The 17,879-nt window shown below is 40.6% G+C and overlaps 1 protein-coding gene across 4 annotated transcripts in view; it reads left to right on the top strand.

Moving 5' to 3' along the window:
- The window catches only part of AK8 (adenylate kinase 8), a 109,399-nt gene that overhangs the window by 57,129 nt on the left and 34,391 nt on the right, over positions 1–17,879 (top strand). For all 4 annotated transcript variants that reach the window (XM_084650412.1, XM_084650413.1, XM_084650414.1 and 1 more), the window contains one exon: positions 8,125–8,266. In XM_084650412.1, the coding sequence (XP_084506538.1) occupies positions 8,125–8,266 (142 nt within the window). The remainder of the gene's footprint in view (positions 1–8,124; positions 8,267–17,879) is intronic.

Below are 17,879 nucleotides of genomic sequence, written 5' to 3'. Positions count from 1 at the left end.
ACAAATATTTTCACTTCAACTCTAATATAGCTGCTTTCTATTAAAAAAAACAAAAATCAAAGCCCAAAGTTATACCATATTATCTCTGTAAAACCTTAGGAATCGAAAAGCTTCTCATTTGTCCCAAGAGGTAAAAAGTTGAGACTGTAGAATGGAAATACTTGGATTATTATATTTTACTTTATTACATAAAAATAAGTATCCTAATTCTGATGACAAGTCCTACATCAGCATAGCTGGGGATAGTGAATATGAGAATACAGTAAGAGTGTTTTTTGGTTTTGTTTTTTATTTTGTTAATATTGCGCAGTGCTTTGAAAATGCTACATAAATACTGGTTATTATTTATTAAATTTTCTCTTAACCAGATTAAAAGTGGTTTCAGAATGAATAAATAGAAATGCTTCTAGAATCCCCTGGTAGCTAAATCTCTGCACTTAAAGGAGGTTAACAGAGCAACTGAGAAGTATCTTCGACAGTCTCTGTAAATTAGCCAAAATTCTATGCTGTTGATTGGCATATAATACTGGAAATGGCCCACCTTGATTATCATACACATTGCAAGGAGAGTGGTCACTTTAGATAAGCTATTACCAGCAGGAGAGTGGGTTTGTGTGTGGGGGGGGAGGGGAGTGAGAAAACCTGGATTTGTGCTGGAAATAGCCCAACTTGATTATCATACACATTGTAAGGAGAGTGATCACTTTAGATAAGCTATTAGCAGGAGGTGGGAGGAGGTATTTTTTCATGCTTTGTGTGTATATAAAAAGATCTTCTACACTTTCCACAGTATGCATCCGATGAAGTGAGCTGTAGCTCCTGAAAGCTTATGCTCAAATAAATTGGTTAGTCTCTAAGGTGCCACAAGTACTCCTTTTCTTTTTGCGAATACAGACTAACACGGCTGTTACTCTGAAACATATAATACTGTGGAACTCTATTGTCGGTTGCAGTTATGGACAAATAAGAGTCTGCTCTATAGCAAGTCGTGTTTTCTTGTTCCAGCCTTCACCTGATGAGATTCTGCAGAAATGCATAATTGAAACTTCTATACAGGGTCGTCTCCATTTCATAATTTAACTTGCCTTTTCCCATACCTTGTCTGGAGTGATTACCTTGTGTGTCAGTAATCTCATTTTACCAGCAGGTGGCAATAAATAACAAACAACAGCATCGAAAAAAATCCTTGCCTAATGTGATCTCTGTTCTGTTTATTACTATCATAGGCATCTACAGTAGTCATGATTTCTTGTAATATCAGTGAGGAGCTTATGAAAGCACCAATTGAGGAGGCTCAAAACCATAAATGCAGCTTCTGTGTTAAGGAATTAATGGTTGCTTCGCTATCACCATACTACATGTTAGCTGTCACTTGAAAAGTCCAAAGCTCAGTGTACAATGGAAAGCCTCATTTATATAAACCTCTTTGCAATATATTGTGGCTTTTATACTGCATGTAGTTTTGGAAGTCATCTTCAAAGTGTCTCGAGTTTCCTAGAGAGTCATATCTGAGTCCATGCACATACCCTGGAAGTCGAGGTAGGCTATATATGAGCGTCTGAATTAATAAATTCACATTCAAAGGAACAGAAGACTAGATGACTGCTGTTCAGTGATGTCTGAAGCCCCATGCCCCCTGCAAGTGCAGGGAACTGAACATATGTTACTCAACCATGTGTTCCTGCTCAATGTTCCAGGAGAAGGTGAAAACTCCCCAAGGCTCCTGCCAATAATAGTGTGGGGAGGAAATTCCTTCTACAATCAACTCTGTGCATGTGGACAAAAATCATCCCTCACTCCCATAGCTATTCCTTTTTGCACTGATTTACCATTTACCTGAAGAATTATATTTATTTGTATGTATTTCATTAGGTGAAACACAGTGCATAATATATGGTAAGAAAATCCTTCTGTCATCACAAATCTGGTGCATTGGCAAGGCTGAATGAAGGTATTGGTCAGCCTACGCCACAGTGACCACAGTAAATCACTGTTTAAATCTCTCTTTAGCACATTAAAAAAACCCAAATGAATATGAACTCTAACAACCCTGAGGCCAGTGAGAAAACTGAAGAACCAAATAAAATTATCCAGTGTGGGTAATCTGATGCTCTTGGAACAATAGGATATTCATATCTCACTCTTTGCTAAATTTATGGTTGACAGGACAATCCAGGGAAGTAGCCCTTGGCAGTGGTTTATACTCAGGGCAAGATGTTAACTGTCAAACATTGAGATCAGGCCTCAGGCATCTGAATTAACAGTGAAAGACTTAGACCTAGCTGAAAAATCTCTGTCTAAGGAAATGATAAAGGCTATATGGACAGTATTATCAAAGGGACTTTAAACTTTCTGCTGCTGCACAAAACTGACAGGACACGTTCCTGCAAATGCATTTGTGCTGTACTTGAAATCAAGGATTTATAGGTTTGGAGAAGTGAGTCAATGTCTTTCAACATTGTGTTTTAAAGGAAAAGATATTGGGAAGGTATTATTTGAAATATGAGGTGTTCAGCTTGGAACATGTGCATTTTATCAGTTCTACAAAAGTATCCTTTGTGGATCCAGAGTCCTGGCTTATCCGCACCCTCTAGTGCAGTGGGTCTCAACCTGTTTATCAGTGGGGACCACATATGCGGCCCACAATGTGTTACCTGGCCACAGGTTGAGAACCACAGTGTCCCCATCCCAACCCCCCGAATCTTGTAGACCTCTATACCCAGCACCTCCTGCCCAGAGTCCCCTCCACAGAATGGGGCCAGGTGGGGGGCCGGGTGGCAGGGACCCTGGACCCTGCTCTGTGGGGCTGGATGACAGCTCCAATCTGCTGGACCCCACTGCATGGGGCCGGGTGGCAGGGCAGCCCTGGATCCCTGCCGTGCAGGGCTCGCCGGCAGCCCCAGACGCGCACTGTGCAGGACTGGCCAACAGCCCCAACCCCAGACCCCGCTGCACTGGGCAGCCCAACTGCCCCTAGCTGGGCCGCGGGTTGAGAACCACTGCTCTAGTATTTCACTCTGGAGCTGACTGACAAGGTGATTTAATAAAGTTTACTGTATCTCCGAGAAAGCACTGGAACTTGCATGCATAGAGGGGCGTAGTACATTGTAGCCTCCCAAGTAATATATTTCCTTCCTTCCTGGTGTGCATGAGAAATGCTTGATTGCACAGCTCCTTTTTAGGTCTTCATGAGAGAAACCTTCCACCACAACTTCACTTACACAGCCTCTACTGAACCTCAGAGCCTCTGCCCTTAATGTACCACTTCTTTGCTATCCTGTGTCCTGTAGCAGCCAATAAAGATAAAAAAAATTTAACTGATCAACATTTCTGTTCTCTTATTGTTTCTAGAGGTTTTTTGTGACGGGCGCAAGCTTATAGGCCACAATCCCATGAGTTTCATCAGTGGGTACTTTGTGGGAAAGTTTGCAGTCCTTTGGGATGAATGACAGGTTCATGACTTCCCTTGAATACCCATCAACTTTTCCTACTGTTTTGGCTATTTTACAGCAGACTGCTGCAAGTGTATGTTCATTAAACGTTCTACATTATCTTCTGATCATGTGTGTTTGCACTGTACTCTAATGTCTGAAAACTAGTACTCATGAAAAGTGCTGATTGACTGTCCTAGAGACTGAAGTTCTCTTGTTATTCAGAGAATGGTTACAGCACAAAGAGCAGCAGTTCACACTTACCCACACCACCCTGCCAATGTGCCTCATCCTTCAATTGATTGGATCATCTATTAGGTCAGGAGGCTGATTCAATCTTCGTGTCTAATTCAAGGAGTTCAGCTGTATGACACAGGTCATGTGTCCACTGTGTCAATGACTGTGAGATAATGGAGACATGCTAAGTTATCTGCCATGAAGCATTGATACTTATTTGGCAGGTATGCACAGTAAAGCAAAGAGCATACTTCCTTAGCTAAACATCACAATATAATGCAGATAATGCAATGTATGGTTCTGAGGCAAGGGACTCCCATTGGTACTTATCGTACATATCACCGTATTCATACATTCCAAGGCCAGAAGGGACCACTGTGATCATCTAGTGTGACCTCCTGTGTAACACTCCATAGAACTTCCTCCAAATAATTCCTAGAGCAGATCTTTTAGAAAAAAAAATTCTAATTTTGATTTTAAAATGGTCAGTGATGGAGAATCCACCATGACCCTTAGTAAGTTGTTTCAGTGGTTAAATACTCTGTCTCTTAAAAATGTATGCTTTATTTCCAGTCTAAATTTGTCTAGCTTCAACTTCCAGCCATTGCTGGAGATCTTCTACATATGCTTTGTTGGAAGATATTAGGGATATTCCTCTATTCTTTCTTTGCACTTCTGTATGGGGCTGGTCTGGAGCCGAGCTCTGCCATGTATACAGATTATGGAGCACCGTTGGTTCCTTGTCCACAGCTACTTACCCCTGTCCCAATGTAGAGACATCATTGTGGTTCTGCTGCCTTGCGGACTCTGTGCTAGTGGCTGAACTTCATTTCTGTGTCTTGATCTCACTAGCTAATGGGGATATGTTTCCACAATACTTAATAGGGATATCCTTCTTGGCTAACAATCTCCACAAGTGGAAATCTCTAAAAGTCTCTTATATTTGGACTTCTGTAAAGATAAGAAACCTCTCTAGAGCTTCATTCGCCCAACTCTCAGAGACAGAGTTGGAAACTCACACAAGTTTAGGTTGGGAAAAAAAAAAAAGATTATTCAAAGCTCATGTGCTTCATAATCCCCCTAAAGCATGTAGATTGACTGCCTCATCAGAATGGCTCTAAATTCTACTTTGCTAGCAAGCACTCTTGGTCGTACGCTTGAGGCCAGTGGATCCAAGGCTAGTTATCTAGAGACTGTGTATCACTCCAATTACAGGTTAGTAATTTCCCTCGCAGTCACTAGGGAGTTCCACATGAATGAAAAGGAATTCCATACCCCACAGTTCTTCATTATGTACTACTCTGTTTGTACCACAAGGAAGTAAGAATAATATGGATTTCTTTTCCCCCTTTTATTTATTTATTTATTTTTTTTTTGGTCTGCCAAGGATGTTACAGTTTTAAAGCAGCTGCTTTAACTGTGACTATTTCTGTTCAAGGGTGACTGATGTACTTTGTAACGCCATTGAACAGCCTACAAGCTATCTTCCCCTACTGTATAGAAGTGATAGTTATGTTTTCTAATCAGAGCCTGCTGTCTGACTTGTTTATGCTTCATTTCTCACCATCAAACTTAGAAACACAAGAAAACATGTAAACATATACACTGGTGTGTGTTTATGTACACATGTACTGTACCGAATATATAAAGTGATGCATGGCTATCCATTTGTGTTGCTGTTATCTAGTGACACGGCATTGAAATTAGCAGCATTTCATGATATACTTGATATATTCAGCATTGCAGATATGTCTAGTACATTGCACAGGAGTCACACCATTAACGGATGAATTGTTGGTTCACCGTACAGTAGAATTTTTCCTTTTTATCTTATGGCTGCTACACTCTGGCCAGAAGAAACCGTCACCTAAGAATTGGAATCTGATCACTCACTCAAACTAAAGACTTGCGGAAGGGAGCCAGGGTCAGGAATAATTCCACAATGTTCCCTTCACAGTTTCTTTTGACTTTTTTGTTTTAGGGTTTGGGGGGTTTCCCTCCCATTATGCAAGAAGCAAAGACTTGGCACCTTAAATCTGAGGATCCCTGAGATCTGCTGGAGGGGATATTGTGTACCAGCCTCTTCCTCTGTATCATCTTCAGGGCCTTATGCTGCTCCCTCTATTTCCCTGTTTCACCTTATTGGAGCCAGCAAGAGCTCTTGCCAGCTGCTGCCTCTGGAATCCTGCATGAAAGGGTATTCTACATCAGTAATGGGGCTCCAGTGAACAGTCAATACAGTATCACTTAATTCCTTTATGAAGTAGTGGTGAAACATTTTAAGGAATCTTTAAAAATTTCCATTGATATGAATTGGGCATCTATGTAAACTGTTCTGAAGATGATTATTGCAGGCATCATGAATATCAAGACAGAAAGTCCAGTCCTCAAACCGGAGATGAAGGGAACAGGAGGAAATTTCCACAGCTTCTCTTTAGTTGATTTCTTAATTTTTGTCCTGGGCTTTTTCAGTTTTGTGTTAATCTGTGAAACTCCTGGAAAAAATAAAGAATTCACCTTTATTCCCTCCCCACAAAATAGCCAACCAGTGGGGGATCTCCTGTTCCTTCTGTCTCTGGATGTAGCTCTGATCTTCCTCTTGTTATATATATATATATCATCAGTCTGACAATATGGCTGCTTCTTTCTTCATGCTGGCATTTTACAGAAGTACCTCTTGTGATTTTGTCACTTCACATGGGATCAGGTGACTGGAAAAGATTATATTCCATTGCAGTTTTCGTTTAGCAGATGCTTTTTAGAGAAGAGTACTATCCTTAACTTGTTAGTGTGAAGTGGGTATCCTCAATTAATACACTAATCAGTTTTCTAATTAATTCCCTATGGTTTTCTTTCATTTTTGCTGGCACATTGAAGCCTGAGAGCAATTCTGTAAACTCAGTGATTCAATTCCAAAAGGAGAAGTGGTGAATTTCATGGCTGAGGGTTAAAGGCTCTGAAAAATGAGAGAATAAGCATGTACTGGTGCTGGAAATGGAGTGGCAGCTGTCATAGATTTACAGGAGTCAATAGAAACAAGACTCCCCAACAACTGGGACTGAAGGGATTTTTCCCTTGTCGATGATGTTGAAGTTTCAGGAATAGAAAGTGGGGGATGCAATGGAGAGTCCATTCTTTAAAAATTGCTAGAAACATGGACTATACAGTGTGTCCTGCAATACACAGCACTTGTGATAGTATCATGTCAATGGTAACATACCCAACTGAAATACATGTGTGCACCTGTCTATTTGCTGCAAAGGTGAGTCCCAGCATTACAGATCTGAAACACATACTTTGGTATGAAAACTTTCCACTGTACTATTGTATGCAAATGCTATGGCAGGATGAATAATAAAATGTCGACATTCCTTATTATGGATTTATGTGGCAATCCATTATTCTTCTTTGTTTCTGATAGGACCCCTAATGTAATAGATACTGTGCAAATACAAGAGGAGGCACTGTCTCTGCTTTTTAAAAATTGTTTTAGATGTTTGCCCCTGTAAGGACTCCTAGTAGGTCTTTCTGATCATGCTCCCTAACCACTTTCATGGGGCTAGTTGAGTATTTGCTTCTAAACCTAATACATCAGATCAGCCCTTGGAAGTTTGGCAATAGTCCTTGTTCAGTCCACTAATTTAATTCTTCAATAAATCAGTAGGAATAAACAATGATAATGGAGTATCTTGATTGAAGTAGTTTAGATTATGAAGGCTATAGTGAAAACTGAGCCATCCCTCCATTCTCCTCTATCCTATAAAATTAAAACAAAGGTTTACTTGGTTCTAAATAGCAGTTGTGAAACCAATCAGAGCCTTGTAAACAGAAACAGCAACAGAGGTGCTAGAATTCTGTCTGCAAGCTAAGGAAGACAACACTGCAACAGTTTACAATTGTTTCACATTTGGAAATTTATCTCTCAGTCAAAGACTAGAAAATAATTATTATTTTTACAGGAAAGCTTAAGGCCAGAATATACACTAGGCACTGCTGGAGAGGAGCCACTATGAACTGCTATGTTAAATATGTTCAAATACCGTTTGTTTGTTTTTCCTCCACAAAGTAGGTATTTAATCCAATTTACATCATTGCCTGTGTAGGTCTTTATGTAGTCATGTCACACAATTGAGAGTTAAAATATGGATAATGTAGATATACATAGATAACTGTTTATGAGAAAAATTACTCTGTATGCTTATGTAGGCAGTATTTATTATTTATATTGTGATTGTCCTGAAGGCGTCAACAAGTTTGAAGCCCCACTGTGGCATTGTACATACACAGTAAATGATAGTCCCTACTCAAAAAGCTTACAGCTTTCAAACATTAATAACTTTTTTGTATCCAAGTTCACTTCATAGCTAACAAGAAGCATTCTGCTGTCTGCTTAGTGCTGAAATTTGACAAACAAAATAAGCGGTGGTTTTTTGTTTTTTTTTCAAATCCTCTCCAGTCCCAGACAACATCATTTTAAAGTTACTGACAGATCGTCTCAACAGATTAGACTGCATGACTGACGGTTGGGTGCTACATGGTTTCCCAAGAGATTTAGATCAGGCAGAACAGATGGTAAAAGCAGGAATTATTCCAAACAGGTAAGACTTTAAAAAATGTTTTTAATAACAATATGTATTATTCTTGTTTATTTGTTATTCTTACCTACTTTAATCAAATCTGAGAGATAAAAAGGTCTTATTCTCGTAGAAGCATTTGATTCCTTTTATCCATTTTTTCTTGGCTCATTGAAGAGTCAGTTTTTGTATGGGTAAACACTCTTTTTTTTTTTTTTGATCCACTTTTTTTGATTGAGCCAGGAGTCTAAGGGTGGGATTTTCAAAAGAACTCAGTGTTGGCCTCACTCAGGTCCCACTGAAGTCAATAGTAGTTTTACCATTGATTTCAGTGGGAGCAGAATTAGGCCAATGATGAGGGCTTCAGAAAATCCCACCCTGCAAGTTTCGAGAAGACTTATACTTAGAACTAGGTGCATCATTATTATTCTGAGGACTTTAAACAACAGAGTCTGGCTGTTTATGCTAGTTATAACAGACTGGCAGACTCTAGGACCTTGTACAGGAATGAGGGCTCCCCTTTTGAATCATCCCAATGACAGGTGCTTGAACCCTGCATAAAGATGCAGGATAAATACTGTGGAGTCATAGTGACAGATGAATGTTGTTAACTCCAGCCAGAGATATAAAAAGGGTTTAGAGCTTCTCTGTTAGAGAGAGAGAGGCTAGAACAGAGATGTCCTGCAGGGAAAACCTAGGGACAGCCAAACTTGGGGAGCAAGCTGAGGTTGAGATTTGTTTTGTGGTGGTTTATCATTAAAGCCAGACCCCAAGAAGGGGTTAAATTTGGACTATATGCAGTGCATATATTTTGTTAGAGCTGGGTGCAAATTACAGCTGCTTACATCTGTGTATGTGTGATCTCCTAGAATTATATTGGTATGGCTGGGACCTCACTATGAGATCAGTGTCTTTTTGTTTTATGTGGAATAATGAAAGACAATGTGATGTTTGTATTTGATTTTAGCTTATTAAAAGAATGTTCAGGAATGTAGCGTGAGGGACTGAGTTCTTGGGGCAGAAACTACTCAAACATCATAAAAGAACTGTTATAACCTCTTGAGAAAATAATCTATGGCACTCTCTGCGCCTGGTCCACAGAGGGTGGGAGTCTGTTACAGCTCTCAGCTAGAGTTCCTGGCTATTTAGCTCAAGTTGTTAAGATTCCTGCTTTCACCTCAGAAGGTCCCTGATTCCAGTACTTGGGTGTTGACCAAGATGGTGGCCATCACAAAAGCACATGTTAGAAATTCTTAGCTCCTAGACTTCCAGAGCTAACCTTGAAAAAGGCAATTCACATGCAAAAATGTTTAACACAACACTGAACTGGCAAAATCTCTCCTTCCCCCAGCTGTTTTTCCATGTGACTGCTACCCAAGGCTACAGTGGAAGGAGGTGAAAGGGTAGGATTGAGTTGGGAGAGGAGGTATTGCGAATATGGCAAGGAAAGAGAAGGGAGGGTGTTGTTTTTGTATAAAGTCTTTGGTATAGAAAAACTATTGAAAACAAATATTTTTAAAAGAGAAACCAGTTTCCTGATGACTTGAGATAAAGAGGAGAAGATGCTTAAACCCGTGTCAGATTAGGTTAAATAATAGCATTTCCTGGAAGGTGCATTCATAAACAAAAAAAATTAAGGGACTGAGTATACATGACTGGGTATACATGACCATAAGTAAGGCTACAATTTAGTCATGAGTATTTTTAGTAAAAGTCATGGGCAATAAACAAAAATTCACGGGCCATGACCTGTGCATGGCTTTTACTATATACCCCTGACTAAATCTTAGCTGGCGGGTGGGACGTGGTGGTACTGTTCTTGGGGGCCAGGGGAGGGGGCGGGCTCCACTTTGGGGGGGCAAGGGGACCCCTGCTCTGGGGCAGGGACTGGTGGCCAGTGTCACCAACTGCTGGGGGCCACTGAGCAGCGGCTGCTCCAGCTGACCCTGGGGCCGCCCACCCACCGGTGCTCCCATCGCCCCCAGGATTGCTACTCAGATAGACCCCAGGGCCAACTGCACAGGCCACTGCTTGGGCAGTCCCCAGGGCCAACTGCCCGGGACTGCCCCATGCCGCTGCTCTGGCCACCCCCGGAATGCTGCCTCGGGGCCACTCCAGCAGCACCTGGCTGCAGAGCCATTCTGGCAGCAGCTGGTGTGGCTGTCCCTGGGGCCACCTGGGCCAGTTGCTTGGGCGGCCCTGGAGTCAGCCACACTGGCTGCTGCAGAAGTCACAGAGGTAGTGGAAAGTCATGGAATCCATGACTTCCACGATCTCTGTGACAGACACAGAGCCCTACTCATAAATAGGTATATGCATGTGAATATTCCCATTGAATTCACTGTGCATGTTTGCAGAATCAGGGCATAATAATGCACATAACAGTGGCTGGTGTATAAAGGCTTAGATGTGAAAATTCCACTCTGATCCATGCACTCAATTCCCATCGGCTTTAATAGAAGCTGTATGTATGTATTTCAGTACAGACTTTGGCCCTTTACTGTTTTACACAGAGGTTGAAGTAAGGGACGAAAACAGATATCATGCTAACCTGATTGATTCTGGAGTTGATTTTTTTCCATGAAACTGAAGTACCAGGTATATACAGAAAGAAAGAGAGAGATTATAAACAAAGGACATATAGCAATACGGAATAGAAGGGCTGTAATTTAGTTTCTCTTGTGATGCTAGTTATAAAACACTATCTGTGGTGGTGGTGTTTTTGACATCAGTAGAAAATCCTGATAGAATTATAGCCTTGAAATCAATCTGGGAATAGAATGCAGAAATCTATAAATCAGACACAAAACAACCTACAAAGTCTCATTTTAGGAGGGCTCTGTAGATGAAATTAAATTAAAATAAATTTACATATATATCAAGTTTATTATTAAAATCTAGTCACATCAGTAAACAAAATTATTTGTGAAAGGGTACGTTACTCTGTATTTTGAACTCAAAGTAGACCTCTTTGGCTGATCGGAAAACAGAGTTATTGTCTCGTTGTCAAGTCATAAATCTGTTCCTTAGAGCTAATAAATGGTTAGTGTTCAAATACTATGTTTTATCAGACTCCCACCTCATAAACCTAGTGCACATAATACTAAATTATACACCATTGAGCGGGATCAGTCTCCTGACTCCTCCGTCTTATGGAAAGAGAAACAAACCTAGTAATTGATGGAAAAAAAGAAAGAAAATAAAGTTATTTGAAAACAAACAAAATGGGCTATAAAGTTAGTTAAAATGTAATAATAAAAAAAGGGCATACAGCATCAGCCACTGCATCCAAAGACCTGCCCAAGAACAACGAGGAAAATAATTCATTTTCACATTGCAAATCTAAGGTATTAGATTTTTTTTTAAAATTAGTATTAGAGCAAGACTAGCCTGCAGACTGGTGCAGGGACACCTGTATTCTATCAGACAGAAATGTCCTCCTGTAGCACCAGTCTTTCTGTACTCTGAGAACACATGCGTTGCCTTCTACAGTCCTCCTTATGATGCAGTTATAGCATAAGTGGACAGGATCCTAATCGTGTTGAACTGTGGCAGCCTTTAGGACAAATAAGAAGCTGAATCTATTAGTGGTCTCTCAGCCTCCTAGTAAAGGAAGACTGTTAACCCCTTCGTGTCTGCAGTAAATGAGAGTCCAAATATAGTTACAGGTTAGCATCAGATGCTCAGGACTGCTGATGTTAAGGGTTCAGTGTAGTCCTTTATCAAAGCAGGTGCAAATGTCAGTTCTAGCTCTTGTTCTTTTATTACTAGAGCTAAAATAGAAAGTAGATTGTACAGCTCTGGATGTTTCTAAGATACAGTAAAACCTCTATAAAAATATGCTGTTCCACCCTACATATACAAGTATGGACTAGGTCGAGGGGCAAATTGTTCTCCAAACTATCTAGAGAAAACCACAGGCCAAATGAAAATATCAAGTTTGGATTTTTCTACAAAAGTACACATTGAGTAAAACAGAGCTACAGCTCTTTGCCAAACTTACAGCTGAAATAAAGTTCACCAGCAACAACGTAGGCTATTACTGTTATACATCTCCTGTTATTAACTTCAGCTCCCAACTGGTGCACAGCTCGTCTCAGTCAATTCTGAATATAATGACAATGATCACAGTCACATCAACTGAGTGTATGAGAGCACATTTGTCTACAAACTGACTGCATTTGTCTGTGCTTGCTAAGGAATAGAACTTCCCATTTCACTGAAGATGCACTGAAAAATTGCTTTGTGTCATGAATATCATATATTGATTCAGCGTATTTGGACTCAAAAAGAAGTAGCATAAGACCATTTAGCTCAAGGCCCAATAAGCCTGTATTATATGCCTGTTATCAATGCCTCTTCCCCAACCCCTCAAAACTGGTAAAACAACCCCTCTTTTTGTTACCTTATTGTTATTGATCATACTGTAAATATTGAGCTGGTAAGTCAAAACCCCTGGATTCTACCATTCATAACTTTCCTAATAATTCATTTTTAGACTATATCTTTCCATGCGTGGACTCAATCCGAAATTGTCTGTTTTTATTTATTTAAGTTTGAGTATAATCCATAACCCATTTGATTTATCTGAGCAAGAGGAAACAAATTTTCTGTATTAAACACCACACTATTTTTATGCCTGGATAACTAAAATATGACTCCTGCTATAGTTCCTATTGACATGTTAGCATCCTTCATTAAAGACATGGCTTCCATTTCATTTCTGGTATGGGCTCTGTAGGAAGCATGCAGGCCAAGCCAGGTGTAGGGATGCTCTAAATCATGCATCTTCTAGATTCCCTGGCCATGCCCAGCTCCCTAGTCTGGGCTGCTCACTTTTTGTGAGCTCTAGCTCTTTGTAAGTCCCTGAGAGAAAGGAAGTTGTGACCACCTTGTGCCACTGCAGCCTCCCTCTAGTGGACTTTCTACCACTGGTGGTCCTGTGGTCTGATTTATGTTGGCAGTTTGTTAAAGTGCCTGAGAATGTGTGTGCCTTGATACAATCTCTCTCTCTCTAATGTGTCCACCACCAAGATCATTTGATTCAACATACAACCCCTTTCTCTAGCATTCTCTATCTTCTCCCTAGTTCTATGATTTGGTATCTTGGGCAGGAAGAAAGCTCAATCCTGTCTGTCAATCCAGAGCATTCCAGAGATAATCTGGATCTTCTAGGGAACCTGAAGAAGACCATCAAAAACTTAACCTAAAAGCACAGTATTGGATTCACATCTTTAAAATGTAATCATAAGGTGTGCACAAGAGTAAACAAACCTGCCCTAATAGATCAGCAACATTAGTGCACAAGAATTGGTTGTTATCTTTCAGACATGTTTGTTTTAAAAAGTTATCAGAGACCCACATATTCTTGTAAAAAAATTATTTAACTATACAGTACTGTCTACTCACAGGCAGCAAAAGCACAGACAGCCTTGTGTGTTGACCATAGTAGCCTTTGTCAAGGGACAGTTCCTCAGGAGTTCAAGTTGCTAGAGTTAATTACTATTATTTATAGAAGTCTCCATAAAGGGCGTCTAGAAAACAGGCAAACTGGCAGGTGGTTGAAGAGGTCTGAGTAGAGAGGCAACCTGCTGTTCTCACAGATATTGGCCAGGAGCATGATGGAGGCCCCCTCATGGTGAATATGGGGCGTTGCTATGTTACTAAGTATTGGCAGCCATGGCAACACAAAAAGAAGAGGAGTACTTGTGGCACCTTAGAGACTAACCAATTTATTTGAGCATGAGCTTTCATGAGCTATGAAGAGAGCTGTAGCTCACGAAAGCTCATGCTCAAATAAATTGGTTAGTCTCTAAGGTGCCACAAGTACTCCTTTTCTTTTTGCGAATACAGACTAACACGGCTGTTACTCTGAAACCTGTCATGGCAACACAGTTTCATGTAAAGTCCCAGTAACACTGTGCATAGCTTTGATAAGTTCTTCATCGACCAGGCTCCTGTGAGATGAGTGACACCAGACAGGAGCACAGTACTCTGCTGCTGAATAGCAGAGGGCAAGGGCTGATATTCTAAGCATCCAGGTTGAGCCAGCCAATTCTGAGAAAATTGTTCTGAGTGCTAACTTTGGCTGCTGTCTTCTTAAAGTGGTTGCGGTACAGCAAAGACCTTTCCAATGTCATGCTGAGGTAACCCAGGTTTGGGTTGTGCTGTTTAAGAAAATATTTAACTCGTGGCTTGCGCCTACATTATGCAGATGAAATATGCTAGAAACCCTCTTGGAAAAGTTAGCTGCAGGTGCCATCAACGACAATAGTCTGCCATGAGCTTCATATCATTCAGGACCTTGTCAATTTCTGAGAAGGACTGTGCTTGATAGCTGCAGATGTTGTTGGCATAGGTAAACTTGCACGAGAGTGTTTCTGGCAAATCGTTGATATACACATTGAACAGTTTTGGTGAAAGAACTGAATCTTGCGGAAGACCGCTAATCTGACACTTCCAGGAACTGCAATGGTCACCCATGTTTAGTCTGAACTGCCTGTTTTGGAGGAAGAGCTCTGCTACTTCAACCACCCAACACAGTGTAACTCCAGAGAGTTTACACAGAAAACTTCTGTGCCAAGCCATGTCATAAGCAGCAGTCAAATCCGGGAAGATGGCTTCTGTCTTTAGATTTTGTTGAAAACTGTTTTTGATAAAGGTGGTCAAGGCCAAGACTTGATCACAGGTGCTGTGTCCTTTTCTGAACCCTGTCTGCTCAACCTGCAAGACATCATCCAACTCCGGAGTGATTTGTAGGAGGTTTAATTGGTCAAACACCTTAAAACACACTTACGGAAGGATATTGGGCGGTAACTCACCATGTTGTGGGGGGTCCTTGCCCAGCTTGAGAATGGTAATAATCTTTGCTTGACACCAAGGGTGTGGTAGCTTCTTTTCATTAATGACCCATATATAGAAATTAGTGAGCCACTGTGACACCGTTGGTCCAAGGTGCTTAAGGAATTCCAGCAAGATGTTATCATACACTGCTGCTGTGCCTGGTTTGATGGAGTTAAGGGCCTTATCTAACTCAATGACTGGGAATGGTTCTGGTTGACTTCTGCCCACACTCTTATGTTGAAGATGACCCCATTTGACATATACTTTGTGTATAACTCGCTTTTCCAGAGGAACCTTTGCTACCTGCAGTAGATGACTTGCAACCTCATTGGGCTGAACCAGTGGGTGATTTTGGCCTGGAGGTCATTGGGCAGCACCCAGCCAGCCAATCAGGTTCGAGCACTTCCAGCTAGAATAAGTGAAGTCAAGCTTTGCCAGAAATTCCTTCCACCGAGTGCACCTGGCAGTGTCTAGAGATTCAGTCAGTTGGTCTGCAATATCTGGGTTGCCAGATAATTCAAATTTCCTGAGCAAGGCTTGGTAATTGGCACTCAGGCAGGGAGTGTAAATTGGTCGACAGCCCCGTGCTATGACTGAAAATGCAGCTTTGTAAATGGCTCCTTGGAATTGGCAATAGGCTTCATCAACTGGGATACTATGCGACAGAATGGTAACCACACTATGTTCCAAAGCATTGGAAAACTTTTTCCAGAATGTCTTACAAAAATTCCGCTGATGCTTGATTGAATGATGGGTAGCTGGAACCCAACGTGGATGAGTGATGGTCTATGTTGGCTGCGAGGGAAGTTATCAACTACTATATGACTTGCTAGTTGTGGATGGCCAACTAGTGAACTAACCCAACAAAGGTCGGGTGAGTACTCTTTCGAGAGAAATATGCCAAGTTGTTTTGCATCATGAATCAACACAAAGTTGTTGTTAATTGCCCAGTCCTTGAACCGTTCACCGTCGTCATCCAAATCCACATACTCCCACTCAGAGTGATGACTGTTGAAATCTCCAATGAAGATTGCTGGATGATCAAGTGTTGGGAGGCCCCAGTGCAAAGTTGGTGACGTATATATGTTCGCAATCCAAAAGCTGCCAACCTGGATTACATGATAAAAATTGGAGGAAGAGCATGGAATAGCATCAGATATGTTGGAAAGCATGTATGTTGCATGGCCAAGTTTAACATCTGAGAAATGTGAAATGGTGTCAAAGCCATCAATACCGTAATGTTCTGCTACACTGATAGCTGATAAATGACCTTTATGGTCACTTATGCCACCACAGGATATGACGGTGGAATCTGCTTGGCATAACAAGTGGTCTACAACAACAGTCATCAATCACTATCTTGTCACGAACCCAACCATCTGCCCACCAGGTTTTGACCTGTCAAGGCACCTGTGGTTATCTCTGAACCAGTTTCAAACAGGACAGGGCAATTGTGTGGCCAGTCTCTTCAAATGGGTTTTCTTTAATGACCCGTGATGTAGATCTGGTCAATTTAAGACTATGTTGCATATCCTTGATGGGTGCCAGCTGACTTACTTCAACAGCAGGCTACTGGCTTTTTACCTGGCTGATGATGATACTGTCAAATGGCTGGGAACACTGCGCATACACAGAGAGAGAGATTTATATTGCTATTATATTTATCTGACTCAAAGATCAGAGCCCCATTGTACTACACAAGTAACAAAGCTGACAGTCCCTGCCCCAGAAAGCACACAATGCAGATGTCAGATGGAACACAACAGGTGGACAAAATGGACACATGAAGTGGGTGAGTTAGGAGGAGGAGCTAATTCTAAAATTAATAGAGGTTTATGGCATACTTCACCAAATTTCCAGTTGTCAGATCCCAAAGTTTCTTTACCAATACAGAAAATACTTTAAATATGACTCTAGAGAGTTTATTTTGGAGATCATATTGCTTCTTGATCGGACTTCAAAAGGATGTGGCTGTGTCTCCAATTATGTCACTTATCTAATATTTTTAAACTTCTTTTTCATCTGATTAATAATAGCCTGTATGCCAATAACTTAGAACAAGGATAATGTTGTTTTTATTTCCTAAAATAGAATCTGGGAATATATTAAGAACAAAAGGAAAAAATTAGAATGCAAAAAAAGGATTTTTTTTTTTATCATTTGGTCTTTACATGGAGCTTTCATATTTCTGCAGCTGATCCCAATGTGGATTAGGGATAATAAACAGCCTATTAATGGAGGCCTGAACTAGGAAATGGAGTTTGAATCAGCAGCAAAATTCAATGGCTGGCGAAGGTTAATAACTCCATTACTACCAGCTTTATTTTTTAGCCGTTTGAAGAGCTAGGTGTTAGCCTTATCTTACTCCTCGTTAATTGAGCTAATAGAATCCCTGTGACCCTACCATGCTGCCATTATCTGAGAGTTTACCAGACATGGACTAGAATACTTATCACTGAATATGTATTTCCACAGATGCCTTTTCTTTATCAGAAGAAATATTTTTGTTAAAGATAAGAACTTCAAATTCTTTTTTTTTTCAACATTTCCTTGCTGTTCTTTGTAACTGACATAGATATGGAAAAGAAGGTAAATGACTTAATATCTTGCTTCGTTAATGAGGAAAAAGGTAAGTCCCAAAATAGTTGTATCGAGAATCCATATAATGACTGAATTATTCTGGCATGGAAAATGTTACAAGGGCATTTTTTAAAACATGGGTCAAATTTAAATGCTGGATTATATGTATTTACAATAGGCATGCATTTTAACTGACGATATACAAAAATCTGTG

Source organism: Lepidochelys olivacea (assembly GCF_965140295.1).
Source record: "Lepidochelys olivacea isolate rLepOli2 genome assembly, chromosome: 16".
Lineage (NCBI taxonomy): Eukaryota > Metazoa > Chordata > Testudines > Cheloniidae > Lepidochelys > Lepidochelys olivacea.
This window is presented reverse-complemented; position numbering and strand designations above follow the sequence as displayed.